The sequence below is a fragment of the Odontomachus brunneus genome, unplaced genomic scaffold (assembly GCF_010583005.1).
Source record: "Odontomachus brunneus isolate Ranch 3 - 2012 unplaced genomic scaffold, Obru_v1 Obru_scaffold_003, whole genome shotgun sequence".
NCBI classification, from domain to species: Eukaryota; Metazoa; Arthropoda; class Insecta; order Hymenoptera; family Formicidae; genus Odontomachus; species Odontomachus brunneus.
The window spans coordinates 3,124,409-3,140,766 of record NW_022639453.1 but is presented as its reverse complement, the minus strand read 5'-3'; the positions used below and the strand labels follow the sequence as shown (position 1 = coordinate 3,140,766).

Sequence of the window (16,358 nt, the reverse complement as noted above, 5' to 3'; positions counted from 1 at the left end):
ATATATATATATATATATATATATATATATATATATATATATATATATATATTGTTAAACTATAGGACGGACACTTGACTTAACAACGACTTATCAGTGTTAACAACCCGTACAAAAATTGAATGTAGTGATTGTCTAGTAATGACACAGAAAAGTTGGATCTTACATCGCTACTAGCTAATAGTACTAGCTAGATACTAGCTAGGAATGTAACGCTCACTTCTCCTAGTAGCTGTACCAGAAAAATTAACTAAATACAAAAAAATAATTTGTAAAAAATAAATATGTAGCCTGCACTAGACATTGACTAAATAGGAAAAATGAAAAAATTATTTCTTTCCGATGATTTCTCTTTTTCTCTATATCAGAACCTTATAATCCTTAGACAGTTTTCTTATCTCAGAATTTCTGTATCACGGATGTCTAGTGGCTAAATAGTTTTTTTTTTTATTAGATTTTTTATTTATTTTCTCTCTCTCTCTCTCTCTCTCTCTCTCTCTCTCTTTAAAAGAGGTGATCTAATGGAGTTTGGTTTCCTGTCATTCTTCTTCATTACATATTATTTCCATTCACATTACATATTATTACATTACATATTATTATATTTCATTACATATTTCTATTGGAAAAATTCATTTTATCCTTCGGGACTTGAAACCTGAGACTTGAAACCTTTGAAACCTGAGACCTCTGGCTCTTGAGTCTTGCATTTTACCTGCTAGACTACACTACTATAGTCGGTAGTGAACGTTTTATACTAGCTACATATTTACTCAACGCCGTTTTATCTAATGGATAGACGAAAAAAATTACACAGTGACGAGATAGAAGATTCGATAAATCCTGAATAGAAATTGAATATCAAACGCTGTCTAGTAACTGTCTAGTAGCAATGTACTGAAAATAAATCCAGAATAGAAATTAGATCTCGAAACTGTCTATCCACTAGACAGTAAATTTGTGTATTACATCGTCATTATCTATACACAAATATACTATCTGATGGATAGAGAGTTCTGATATTCAATTTCCATTCAGGATTTACTATACATCGCTACTAGACGTCTAATTTCTATTCAGGAGTTACCGATAATTTTCTACCTCGTTACTGTATTAGGTGGTAAACTTAGTTCCTGCGGCTCATGGTTAGATGACGTTAGTTGTAGGTGTAATTTATTTTGACATCTGAAACTGGCTGCATTTTAGAGGTTAGACATTTGTCAATAAAATTCAGTGCGAAGAGATTCATTTAAGCGAGCAGTGCTATTTTTTCTTTTGATTAAATATGGAACGTGATAAGTTGTTTTTTCGACATGTGCTGCTTCATTACTTTGACTTGAAAAAAACTGCAGCTGCAGCTCATAAATTGCTTTTCGAAGCTTATGGCAATTATGCTCCATCGGAAAGAACATGCCAAGTATGGTTTCAGCGATTTAAGAGTGGTGATTTTGATGTCAATGATAAAGAACGCTCAGGCCAACCGAAAAAGTTTGAAGACACCGATTTGCAGGCATTATTGGACGAAAACTCTACTCAAACGCTCCAAGAATTGTCTGCAGCATTAAATGTTACTCCGATGGCTGTTTCCAAACGTCTACATGCAATGGGAAAAATTCAAAAGGAGGGAAAATGGGTACCACACGAATTAACCGCAAATGCCATTGCGAATCGCTTAAACATCTCTATTTCTCTGCTCGCCAGGCAGAAAAAGAAGAGTTTTTTGTGGCGCATAGTGACTGGCGATGAAAAATGGATATACTTCGATAATCCTAAACGAAGAAAATCATGGGTAGACCCTGGCCAACCATCGACATCCACACCAAAGAGAAATATTCATGGCCACAAAGCAATGCTTTGCATTTGGTGGGATATGCACGGCGTCGTTTATTATGAGCTACTCAGACCGAACGAAAGTATCACGGGGGATCGATATCAATCACAATTAAACCGTCTGAATGAAGCATTGTTGGAAAAAAGGCCAGCAGTAGCCAGCAATCGACGTAAAGTCATGCTTTTGCACGACAACGCTCGACCACACGTTGCCAAAGCCGTCAAAGAAACACTGATGCAGCTCGAGTGGGAAGTTCTCCCGCACCCAGCGTATTCACCAGACTTAGCTCCTTCGGACTATTACTTGTTCCGGTCGATGCAGCACGGCTTGGTGGATACACACTTCAGAAATTACGAGGATGTGCGAAAATGGATCGACGAATGGATTGCATCAAAAGACCAATCGTTCTATCGTCGCGGAATCTACGCGTTGCCCGAAAGATGGGAAAAATGTATAGCTAGCGAGGGAAAATACTTCGATTAATGTATTTTTTGCTTTTGATGTCGAAATAAATGAGTTTTTTAAACAAAAAAAACCGCAGGAACTAAGTTTACCACCTAATATAATCTTATTCGTCTAACCACTGTCTATGTAATAGGTATAGTTACTAAACAGTTCTGATATCCAATCTCTACTCAGGATTTACCGATAATTTTCTATCTCGTTTCTGTGTAATTTTTTTCATCTAGCTACTATCTGTGTAATTGGTACAGTCACTAGACAGTCCTGACATTCAAAAGACTGAGTAGGAATATTTAACCAGTTACGAGCTAGTGACTGGCTAGAAAACTTATCTAGTCATTCCTCTCTAGCTACTAGTCTTAAAATCTGCTCTACTAGATACATTTTTGCTCAAATAGTTTTTGTACGTCAGCACTATGTGAGATATCGAGAAAAAGAGTAAACTATAAGCGATAATTTCTCGGAAACTATACGGTTAATCGAACCCATATTTAACACACATATGTATTAATATCTAAATTAGTTTTACTTCAAGTTTCAAGAAGATCTGTATCTTCACTGTTTTTAACCAAACTTTAACTACCTTAAACAACTGAACTGTCTAAACGTTTCCACTACGATATATGCGCCCAATTCGGTTTTGTTACCGAATCGCAACATACGGTTTTCGTTAACAAAACCGAATATCAAAAATCACCGAATCGGTTATTTTACCGTGTACGGTCGACGGCAGCATCGTGTGAACACGCACATTAAAATAGATGTGTTACTACAGAAGACGGCAAGAAAACCGATTCGGTAAAAAGACCGATTCGGTGTTGTGTGAATGGCTGTAAGTCTATGGTATCGCTGCACTCCTACATCTTGCCTCGGCGCGGTGCGACGAGACAGAAGCGCAGCAATACAAGCACAGGCAATGGCGCGTTGTTCCTCCCCTCGCTGCACGTCGCCAACCGTTTCTTGACCAATTGAATCGCGCTAGACCTCGAGCAACTTCAGCGGCTCGAATGCTCCTCCTTTCTTCACGCAATTTTCTAAAATTAATTTCTTAAAAACTATTGCAAATATTGCAAAACGATATAGGACTTTCTTGCTCACCTCAACTCCAAACTCTTCTCCGCATTTTTTGGGGAGATAGAACGGGTTGAGGAGAACATAAAAGTCCTATACTGATTTGCGATATTCACGATCGAGAAATTAATTATAAAAAATTAAGGAAAAGTGCGCGCTGAATGGTAGAAAAAGGAGTGTGCTCAAGTTATAGTGCAGCCCAGTAATATAGCGCGCGAATGTCGGCGCGCGGTGATTGGAAGAACAACATACCACTGCCTGTGTTTATATCCCTACGCTCAAGCCGAACCGTACCACGCCGAGGCGAAACATTGGAGAGCAGCGATATCAGCACAGGCATTGGCGCGTTGTTCTTCCAATCGCAGTGCGCTATATTACTGGGCCGTGCTACAACTCGAGTACTCCTTCCTATACTATTCAGCGTGCGCTTTTCCTTAATATTTTATGATTAATTTCCTGAATATTATTGCAAATAATGCAAATTGATATAGGGCTTTTATATTTATCTCAATCTTTTCTATGTTCCCAAAAAATGCGGAGGAAAGTCTGGAACATCCTGTATAGGTGCAGATTGGAGCAGACTACGATTAACAACGAGTGTATTCTTATTTGTTTGAAATAATTGTATAAAGTAAAATAAATACAACGGAAAATTGACCGCACTGTTCAACAATTTATTTCTTACAATGATAAATACACTACGCCAGAGCTCGGAATTAGTTGCCCATTTCGGCCAATTCTCGGGAGCTACGCTTAGTAGACGATAGAGTGTCGCGTAATCCGAATTTGTGTTTGCATAAGAATATATTATGAAATAGGTACGAAAGCGTTATACATTAAAATATATTTTCTTTTATTTCTGTTTAAGTTTTGACAAACAATTATCAGGCAGTTATCACTAGGAAAAAAGAGAGGTTTCACGGAAACGGCTGTTGTTATTATTTTGTTTCTTGTTGTCAAAATTTTTATTAAAATGTAAACTCATGTCAAATTTTAGAATAAAATATTGGAAAAATAGAAGTTACAGGATCTTGAATATAAATTTTCTACACACGCGCGGCAAAGTGTTTTATCTCTTCAACTTTTTATTTGTTGCATACTTCAATCGCTCGCTGTATAATATTCGCTGCGGCGTAATATTCGCTTATCGTGTCATCGGAGTCAGGGCACTCGAGCAATTCACGCGATTTACAAAAAAGTATTTGCTTATTGATTAGAGATATATTAAGAGATAAAGCATAATAACATTTTAGCTTAATAAGAAATACATTATATCAGATGCATTATATCAAACCAAATATACAAAGCCTATGCATGTATACGACAGTAAATGACGGTCGTTCTATTCTATCGCAGCTGAACCGCCATATCATACTTTTACGCGTGATACGCGAACCACTTCTAATCGTTTTTCAGCTCACGAAAGACAGTGAGCAGCACTGCTGCTTCGAATATTAACAAAAGCGAAAAAGGAAAAGGAGGGAAGAACAAAAGCGACGGCACCATTATATTTATATTTAAAATTTCAAGGAAATAATGAAGGAAAATTCGAGAAACAATATTCGCTGTAGGATGAGCTTTGTAGACATGTTCTCATCGAATATGGCTGAGACTTGCGATTATTTCTTAGCGACACGCGCACGAAATGCTCGCGATATGTCTAAAATCGATTATACACCATTCGTAGCGTTACTCCACCTCTAGTCGATGACCGAATGTTGCTAGGAGGTAGTCGATGCTCTATTTTCAATGAAATCACGATTACAACGTTTATTTTACAGCATCGTGTACACTGGTTTGCTAATTTTCTTTCATTAATTTCTAGAAATTTGATTTGAAAAGTAGTAGGCGTCCTTTTATTCAGTTTCAATAAGTTATCTATGCATCATCTATTATGGAATTTTTGGTTACAGCATCGTGTACACTGGTTTGCTAATTTTCTTTCATTAATTTCTCGAAATTTGATGATTTGAAAAGTGGTAGGCGTCCTTTTACTCAGTTTTAATAGATTCTATCTGTGCATCATTTATTATGGAATTTTGGGTTAGACACGCCTTATAAAACCTACACGACAGAGTGTGCGCGAGAGATAATCGATTTCTTTGCTCGGGACCTCAGAATTAAGTGGAAAGTAAAATAAAACAAGCATTATTTTTACGTAAATCGTATTGTCACATTTACATATTGTTTTATTTATTTCGAAATGCGACTTAAGGAATGGATATTGTAAGAAATGCGTCATCTTTTAAGAGAGAACAAGAAGAACTAGTGCGCGCAAGCTCATAAGGTATATCGTTTATCAAACAGGCATGGACAACCACGATTCAGAATGGGTCCGGCGCAAATCACGGAAAATCCTTGGTCCGCTTCGACATAATTACCTCGAAGAGAAATTAGACGCGCCTGAGTTAAAAAACGAAAATAAAAAATTTACAAATAAAGAGTACGCATACCGTCAAAACTGACGAATGCTTTGATTCGTAATATTAGTTAGGCTTATTGTAGCTCGTAAAGCAAAGCGAAGTCGGATGCACTAAAACGAGGATGTTCCGAAATATCACAAAGGTTACTCTTTCTCTTTAGGTTAGACTTTCTCAAAGGTTAGACTTTTTTAAAGGTTAGGTTTTCTCTTTCTAATTGCAATCCATACAGCACAAAAATGTTGCAAGAACATTGCGCAAATATTATTACAACGTTGCATGGAGATTGCGAATGTTTCTGCAAAATTGCGGCAATGTTAAAATGTCCGCTCTCAAAAACATTGCAATACATAACATTGTAGCAACGTTACGATAGAATGTTATATGAAAAGGGATAGGCATTGTCACACCAGTGACATTCTCATGGAATTTCCCCGATATTCTCATGCTAATTGGGGTGGGACACAACATTCTCCTCAAGAACAGAACAAATTGTTTCGCATATTTTAAGTGTTTTTGCTCTGCTCAAACTCGTACCAAATACAGAATCAAATATACAACTTTTCGTCGCTCATTTTCACTACTGTTATTTTTGAGGTTATATCCACAATTAAATCATAATCACGTGATGTTTCGTAAAGTTTAATACCAACCTTACCAATACTCGTAATGGTGAGAAGAAGTCTGAATTTGAAACAATTAGTCGAGAGCATTGAGAAAAAAATACTTTTGCATATATACCTAATATTCGATACTTGCGTCTAACATTGCTATTCTTTTTTATTCACAATTTTAATGAAACTTAAACAGACTTAATTTTTATTTAAATTGACCTGATTGTGTGCAGTTAATGCAACCAAATTTGTTCAACCCAGAGATTTGATTTGTTTTACTCAATTTTTTTTTCTGAATGTAGGATTCCGTTCTGTTCACTATGGCCGATGCATCCCGTCAGCGCAACGGTTTCTAATGTAAGCCTATTCTGTAACTTATAACGGTAGTGTATGTAACTAACGATAATGACACCGCCGCTAAAAGTTATAGAATAGGTATACTGAGCTCCTTCAGTGTCAGCAATTCCTTCGAGATTGAGATAAAAAATAAGATAAAAATAAAAACTATAATTTATATAACTACATAAATTATATACATAAAAAACGACATAAATTATCTGAGTTGCCCGTTGTCCATATACACGGAATTGAAAATACAATCACCTTTCTATTTGAGGACGCATGATATGCATTCCTCAACTTGTTTTCCTCGACTGAATCTTCAATCGTAAAAAGAAAGAGATATTTCATAGAAATCGATACATGATTGACTGAAATTGAGTTTTTTAACACATTAGCGAAGAAGATACACTCAAGCGAAGATATTTTCCCAAATCAAAGATTACGCAAAGTTATTACAGCAATTTTGCGGTAGACATACATTGTCTCGAAAAACCGAAATTTTGAAACAGGGATCATTGTCCGAAAAATCAATATTGAATTTCAATTAATGAAAATTAATATTGAAATTTGAATACCGAAACAATCGGCCAAAATACAACTTTGCCGAAATATTAATAGTATACAATTTGCCCGAAAAGTTATATTACCGAAATACGAATACCGAGGCAAATTATACGGAAAGCACGATTTTACTGCAGTATGTAAAAATTTGTATGGTTCGATAAAATGTTTTTTTCCAGATACGAATCTGAAGATATTTGGGTTAGATCGTCAGAATTAATTTGCTGGTTTATTTTTGGTTCCTCAACAAAATGATCCAAAATACATAGTATCATCATACAATGACAAATTTGTTTTGATAATTTATTAAAACTAGTTTATCATTTAGTAAAAAATTTTAATTCATTTAATTCATTATCATTGTTAAAAAATGTTTTCATAAAATATTAAATATATATAACAAAAAAATTTTTATAAATTTTATGTAGCACATTATTTTATTTTTGTTATATTATAAAAGCAGTCTATTCCTGCAAAAATTAAAAACAAAATAATATTTATTGCGATGAACACACCGTTTCCTGTAACCGAAGAATGATTCAGACGGCAGGCGCTGAATACGCTCGACAGAGTACGACGAACGCACCATCTCACAGTGGGATATTTGCCCGATCTAGCTGGCCAAAATTATTTCCTTTATTTAATTGATTTAAAACGTGCATATTTATTAATTAGGATATTTTAAGATTATAGAAACGATTTTTAAAACTTTTTAAGAATTTTTAAGACTATAGGAACAAAAATATTAATGTTTTTCATCGTTTAATTATTCGATAACAGATTGTTATCAATCTGTTATCAACATACATAAAATTAGTTGCTATTAACCCGTTATAAACATACATAAAATTATTTGTTATCAACACGTTATCAACATAAAATTATTTGTTATTAAACCATTATCAATATACATAAAATTACTAAACAAAATTTGATTTAGTTAGAAGATGATGACATTTATTCTTCATCAGAAAATACTTCTGTTTCGTCCGAAGAAACATTTTCTTCATTTTCATAAACAGCAGTGGGTTCAACTGGAAGAAGCATTTGCAACATTTTTTTTCAAAGTAGTTTTGTCTTTTTTCTTGGCACTGGCAATTCCGCAACTACGTTTATTGTAATAGTATCATAATATTTATTATATATATATATATATATATATATATATATATATATATATATATATGTATTTATTAGTATTAAAAAGTTAATATTTCTCTGTATATTGAAAAAAGAAATACCGGAATATATCTTGAAATATAACAAATCCATTTTGCTTATGTTAATATTGGTTTTAGAATTAATGAATTACTTTTGTCAAAGGGCTTTAACTATGTTAAAATGAATACGATTATAATTACACTGTTTTAAACAAATGCACACTTATCCGATTTAAAACAATCCATAATTAACTGCTTTCAAATATTTTTTTTTTAATTAATTATAAAGATAATTATTTTTGATAGTTCGCTATCGCATAACCTAATAAAAATACGTGCACTGTTAACGCTCGAGATTAAAAGAGAACATGTGTCGATTGTGACCGTATTCTTGAGGCGAGGAGAACGCGGACAACCTCGTCCCCGCGAAGGCGGTGACGGCCGAATTTGCCGGCAGTTCCCGAAGTGATAAGTAAGTAGAGTGGCGGGGTTCTTAGAGTCAAAGACGCGAATCTCCTCCGTGCGACGCGTGAAGGGGGGAGGAAGAACCAGAGAGGAAGAAATAATTTAGAACAGGCACGGTTAACAATCAATAATCTATTTAACTAGAAGAACGGCGCATGATTCCGAGTCTCGAGGATCGCGGAATCGCTCGGCAGCCGGATCCGTAGTCGAGAATCTGTCTACCTCGCGAGACTTCTCGCGATGCAAGGCTAACTCGGACATGTCGTCTCTTTAATATTAACACAACGCAATCGCCAGAGGAACGGCACGCCTCGACGCAAGAGCCGATTTCTAGTCATCCGCTTCGCGAAGACGTGATAAGTCTCGAACGCAACGACTCGACGGCAACTTGCTCTCCGATGATAGTCAGGACCGACTTAACGCGATATTTCCTTCGATCTCGAACACCCACGATCCATAAGATTTAATTACTCGACGGTTATAACAATTTACAACATTTGCTCGCTGGACTGTGCGGCCGCAAGACGCGGTAAATGGGAGGCAGGCAACGCAGGAAGAACGGTCGCCATTCCGCGAGACCCGACGGCTTTCGCCTCGCGGCGGCAATCGTGCCCTAACGATTCGAGACGCGACAAGCAAATTCTTCGGACGCCGTCAGGGAGAGACGGCAACCGCTTCCGATCCCGAACTCTTACTCAGGCTGAAGGTTTAACAGGGCTGTGGTCTGCTCACCAATGTCCCGTGCCGTGCTCGCACCCTCGATCGTTTCGTCGACCTCGCCACTGGATGTTCCGCTCGCTCGCTCGCTCTCTACACACTTTTCGATTCCGCTCGCCAGACTCGCCTCGCTGGCGCTACGTCGTACAGTGACGAGCTTTCCACGAGCGTAGAGCTCTCTCGGTCGCGATCCTCGCCGCCGATTGTCGCTAGGTCCTATTGGTCCTTTTAGAACGCCCGGCTCAAGCGTGGGCGCTTCACCTGGCCCGCGTAACAACGGCCAATTTTCTGGATCTCCGCGACGGATACTGGTGCTCGGCCTCCGTAGTCTCCGCGATCGCATAGGTGGCTGCCGGAAATTCTCGTTGTCCCAGGGCATCCCCCGGGACTCATATAGTCCTCTATAGGCCCGACTTTTCCCCGCGATCCGCGGTTAGTCGTCTGAGGGCCCCTTTGCTCGTGGTAGCGAAGGGTGGATCCTGCCTTGCTCGTCGATAGCTCCCAGGTCCGCCGTCGCCAGTTTTTTGTTCTTAGGTAACCTGTCGCAGTCGAAAGAAAATGTAAGGCGCGCAATCTCGCACGCTTTTTGCGTGCGAGACTAATTTTACGCTGCCGCCCTTCCCGCGAAAGAAGGGGGCGCGAGTCTGGCTCTCCTCGCCCTTCCTCACTATTCGCAACTAATTCTGTGACGGCAAAATCGCCACGTCACACGATTGAGGCTCGATCATCAACCTAATATCAAAACAACTATTCAAAGCAATTATTTATCTAAACACTAAATAGCTATTTTATGAATATATATCATACAAACAAACTATGCTTATGTCGACAGCGTCACGCGCTCGTCTCATGCAAACTCTCTTAAGTCACGGAAAATACGTTTGTTTTCAAAAGAAAATATATGTATATATAAATAATTTCATATATAAATCATATATTTTCATATATTTCATATAAAATCATATATAAATAATTTTTGAACAATATTTAAGTTATACATGTGCTATTGACAGTAATGAAATAAAATTATTTTTTAGAAATTCCCCAATGTTCCTCCCAAGGACACATCGTCTGCAAATCTTGCCTTCATTAGTCAGAATTTTTAAAATAAGTACTTTGAACACTATTTTGCACCAGTTAAAATAGCACCAGTTAATATTCAGCGAAAAATTATCAGGAATAAAATTTTCTAATTTTTTTCTATAGAATACGAATCTGTAATAAAAAGAAATATTTTCATTGAAAAAAAAAAACAACTTGAGCTTTATTGAGCCAAAATTGGCCTCGGATCTACAATTTAAGTAGTTCACCAGATAGTCCTCTTTAAGCTCTACAACTTTTATTTGAAACATTTTTTTCGAGAATATATTGTTTTCGAAATATTTCGGTATATAAGTTAAAATGGGATATCCTATATACGTTTGGAATAACAAAAATAATTACAACAAATGCACTTTTCCACAGCTACTTCTTTTTGATATTTTATCCAGATAGAATGTGTTTTTCATTTTATCTATAGCCGGGACGGACCCGGAAGTATAACTAAATCCTTCGAATTTGACATCAAGAACACAAAACGATACGTTGTTGAACATTTTAAAAAACATATATTTATGCAAATAACAATTCTAAATAATTGTAAATAATCGTAAATAATAATTCAATTGCAATGAACATAGGCTAAAAAAAATGTTCAGACTTTCTTTGAAATAGTCCATAACAGAATTTTATTCTGCCACTTCCAAAAACTTTTAAATGTTTATATGTGTTAAATATTTATCAAAGATCGTATGTTATAGAATGTTGACAATCGATGCGTACAGTACAAATAATGTCCATATTCCGATTAATCAAGCAACTTAATGTTACCATAGACGAACAAAAACATATCAGCTCAATGTTCCGCAGACATTTAACAATCTAAAATTGTCATTCATCAAAAATAAAAAAAATTTTCAATCAGAGAATTTCGCAATCATTTAAAAATTCCAGGTATACGTCGAATCTGTTGGCAAGCTTGTTGTACACGTTCCTAGTTAAATTTTTGAAAGATTGCGAAATTCTTTGATACGACGACTGCAAGCTTGCATACAGACCGGCGGTAGCCATTTCGAACACCTTCTATGACAATAAACAGTTGCGCGTTATTGAAATACAAAAATGGCTATAACTTCGAGACAAGATCAAATAAGACACATGTTTATATGAACTTTTTTCATTGTTTTTGTGCCCCCTATCTATCCCTGAAGTGAGTCCCATATGTTACGATACATCCTATATATCTACCCGATGAAAAATTTTTCATGCATAATTATGTATGAAATTTGTTCATACATAATTATGTATAATTATATATAATCATATAAAATTATATATAATTATACACAATTATGTGTACCAATATGTATAATTACATATAAATCTATGCGTAATTATGTAAAATTATATATGAATTTATATATATAATTATACATAGAATGTAGTATTCCCAGAGAAACCTTGCTACGAACTGTAGACAGTTTCGAAAGACGCTTACATTTATGTCTTCAAGCCAACGGAGGCAACTTCGAACAGTTACTTCGTGGTTGATTAGTAGCATAACCAAGGTAATAGCGAGAGGCAAGGGAACTCACGGGAATCAAGCACCCCAAAGGAAACAGTGCTTACTACGTCCACGTCGTTGTTTCTGGGTAACGCCAAAAGTAAGAAGAATATCTCACTCCAATGAGCGTGCAAGAAAGCGATTTTCACCTTGTGTGGTGGATTTCACACGAGCGATGAAAATCGCGAAGACGTGTCTTTACTCACGTTAATTTCCTGCTTTTTCAAATCCAACGTCAAAAATAGGGATTCCTATTTCAAATAATCACCTCGACCTTCAAATGACCTTCATAGTTAACTTAAAGGTCAAGAAGGTCATAGCGTATCACACTTACTTTTTAAAGTTCCTCCAACGCTTGTCAATCCTAAAAAACCATAATCACTCAGAAAAACAGCTCTACAGCCATTTTTAGACATTTGACCTTTATTTGACCTTTGAAGGTCATAAAAAATTTTCAAAATATCATTTTGAACGTAAAATTTTGCTGTTCTTTCCAAATCCGGGGTCAAAAATAGGGGTTCCCATTGAAAAAAAAGACCTTGACCTTCAAATAACCTTGAAAGGTCATATCAAGGTCAAGGTCATTAGCACAGGTTTGTGAACCCTTCTGTCCTGAACATTTTTTGTCCCAACTATTTTCCCGTAGAACGTGTAGTTTAGGAGATATTCGGAATTATAGATTAAAATGGGTCACCCTGTATATTTAATATCTCACATGACAGAGAGAGTTTGCTTGTGTGTGTATGCGTGTACGTGTGCGTGTATGTGTGCATTTGCGTTCGCGTTCGCGCGCGCGCGTGTGTGTGTATGTCTGAAATCAGCGACGTCGAGAAGAACGCTACAGGATTTATTAGTTGAGGAGAAACAAGCAGCCAAAACCTTTCCGCAAGTATTTATATATCCTAAAACAATCGTATGTACACGGTAAGTATCCTGTACACTTGAAAATTGTCATCCGCATCATTTAACACTAGAACGGCGGCTGATTCATTTTTTACTCGTTCGTAAATTTGTTTCTCTATTTTTCTTTCATGTAGAGAGCTAGGTTTCCTTAACTTTTTAATAATTAGAAAGTAATGAAAAAGAAAACCTAATCTTCCAGATGTAACTCTAGAAAGGTGGGAAAAGAAAGAATTTACAAATGAATCACACAAACAACCCAGTCGCCCTTGTAGCGTTACGGTGAAATTTATTACAGAAAATAATATTTACCAGGAACACAGGAAAGTAGGAAAATCGTTAGAGAAGCGCAAGGGAACATCAAGATGTCGCCACAGAAACACAGACGCAGGAAAATGATAGAAGAAGCGCAAGAGAACGCCGCTGGATGCCGCCGCAGAAAAGGATTCTTCTGAAAGTGGTAAACATAAGAAGTGTAGAATTTATAATGAACCGAGCCGCTTACGACTGACAACCGAATTCACGAGTGCACGAAATAAAGTGTATTGGTATATATATACAGGATGTGCCAAAATTGTGGAAACGGTCGAATATCTCGAAAAAAAGTATTTTTTAGGAAAATATTTCAGACAAAAGTTGCAGGGTTTCAGAAGATCTATTTAATAGTCGTATCAGTTTTTTCGTATCGTTACCTTGGCGTCGTCAAGGTCACGTCGATTTTTTAAATGAAAATCCTCATTTTTTATTGCATATTCTCGTAGCTTACTCGAGAGCTTTTCAAAACACTCTAATAAAGTTATTTTTCTTTAAGTACTTTTTGAGTTATAAGGGTTGAGTTATAATTACAGTACCGACAACTACTCAATATGTACGACGCAGAGGTTGCCCAGTCTTATCTCTTTTGTACTTTGCGTGCTTACGTAAGTGTGTACATGTGTGTTGTTTTTAAGATACTCCCATAAAAAGCAATGTAAAGTTATTTCCTTGGCGCGCTGCAAATTTTTGTTATTCGCTCTACTCGTGCTTTATCAGACATGAGCCTAAGTGCACCGTTAGATATCAAACACATTAAACGTGAGAGGCAAGTTATTTTTGAGAATCTGAATAATTTGATTTTTCTTTTTTATAGTTCGTATACTTGGTCATTTGAAATACAAGTTTGAAATTTGAAACACGATACAGGATACACGATTTAGGAAGTAACACTGTTAATGAGTAATAGTGACAAGTTACATTTTCTAATGAATCACGAATAATAATAACAAACTCGTTTAAACACATACTTAACATAGAATAATGTAACATAAAAAATAGGTACTTAACAAAGTCTAATAACAAATAAAATGATTAGAAAAATGATATGTTATAATTAATCATAGTCGATTAAAATAAAATGATTAGAAAAATGATATGTTATAATTAATCATAGTCGATTAAAATAAAATGATTAGAAAAATGATATGTTATAATTAATCATAGTCGATTAAAATAAAATGATTAGAAAAATGATATGTTATAATTAATCATAGTCGATTAAAATAAAATGATTAGAAAAATGATATGTTATAATTAATCATAGTCGATTAAAATAAAATGATTAGAAAAATGATATGTTATAATTAATCATAGTCGATTAAAATAAAATGATTAGAAAAATGATATGTTATAATTAATCATAGTCGATTAAAATAAAATGATTAGAAAAATGATATGTTATAATTAATCATAGTCGATTAAAATAAAATGATTAGAAAAATGATATGTTATAATTAATCATAGTCGATTAAAATAAAATGATTAGAAAAATGATATGTTATAATTAATCATAGTCGATTAAAATAAAATGATTAGAAAAATGATATGTTATAATTAATCATAGTCGATTAAAATAAAATGATTAGAAAAATGATATGTTATAATTAATCATTGGTGCAAATTTCCTAATATCATTAATTTTGTAGTAGAAAGTACAATTTGTTGTTCGAGTTATTTTTTAATATAATTATTTGTACGGATTTTTTTTTAAGTTTTCTTTTTTTTTATGGGGCGCGGAAATTAGGCGCTTTTTTACCTTTTTTTAAAAGGTAAAATGTTCGAAAGACGAACATTTCTTTTACCGCGGAATCCACTTATTGCCAGAAAAGTGGGAAAAAGTTGTAGCTAACGATAGAAAATATTTTGATTAAAATAATTTAATGTCGCTCTAAAATATATGTGTTACTTTTTTGCACAAAGTCCCTCAAAGCTAATCGGAAAACCTAATAGATTTATTAAGCAAATTGACCCCAAGGAATCGATAGAGCCTATCCAGAAATTCGTCCGATTAGCCGCTATAACCGAATGAGAAATCTTGCCTGCGCTGAACTAGTTGATCAACGTAAATTATTACGCGCCGGTCTCACACCGTTTCTCGCTTCACGCGTTCACTTGGTGCGAGATGCTACCGCGTCTCTTGATTATTGTCATTGGCTTTCTCGCTATTGACGCTAGGTAGAAGTGTATGATGCGCGCGGCGGCACTGATTGCATCGTTCTTTGCTAGGACAATTCTGACTGCGTTCCGAAATTTACTGCCATACTGAAAATCTATAGTTCATGTTACGTATACTATAGAATTTCAGCACTAGCAATGAATTTCGGAATACAACCTCTTTGAGTAATGACCGGACTTTAAGCAATTGAAACAATATTTATAGCGTTTCGCGAGTTGCTTACGTTGTTCCACCGTACTTCCAACAAAATTAATAAATTGAACAAACTTACAGTGAAGTTCGATTGTAATTATGCTGTCTCATTCGGATGGATATATTGTAGTTGCGCTCGCTAGCGCCATACCCTAGCGCCATAGGTTTCTACAAAGCTTTGATTAAAAGTAAATAGGTGGCGCAGTCATCACCCGCGTCATTATTCTACGTAGCGTGCCACAGGAAAATCATTATTTTAAAGCCGTCACATCTGATCTAAGGGAAAGGGTGGATGGGAGTATCGATGCGGACAAGACAGCATAATTACAATCGAATTTAACTGTAATTACAATCAATTTTAACAGTAAATTCGTTCAATTTATTAATTATGTTAGTTCTCGTCCGTATGGATATATTATAGTTATTTAAAGCACAGATGTGACTATCGAATACATAACAGTTTTATTCGAAAACCCGTGAATAATTCAATATTAAAGACTTAATATAAACTAAATATTCAAAATCGCAGA

The 16,358-nt window shown here is 35.5% G+C and overlaps 1 protein-coding gene across 4 annotated transcripts in view; it reads left to right on the top strand.

Annotated features, from left to right (window-relative positions):
- The window catches only part of LOC116844041 (UPF0746 protein DDB_G0281095-like), a 45,088-nt gene that overhangs the window by 12,488 nt on the left and 16,242 nt on the right, over positions 1–16,358 (top strand). Inside the window, exon 1 of one of the 4 annotated variants that reach the window (XM_032815126.1) lies at positions 13,332–13,605. The exons of the other annotated variants lie outside the window; for them this stretch is intronic. Within the exon in view, the coding sequence (XP_032671017.1) occupies positions 13,573–13,605 (33 nt within the window). The 5' untranslated portion in view covers positions 13,332–13,572. Of the gene's footprint in view, positions 1–13,331; positions 13,606–16,358 lie in introns of those variants that run through there. 4 annotated transcript variants of the gene reach the window in all.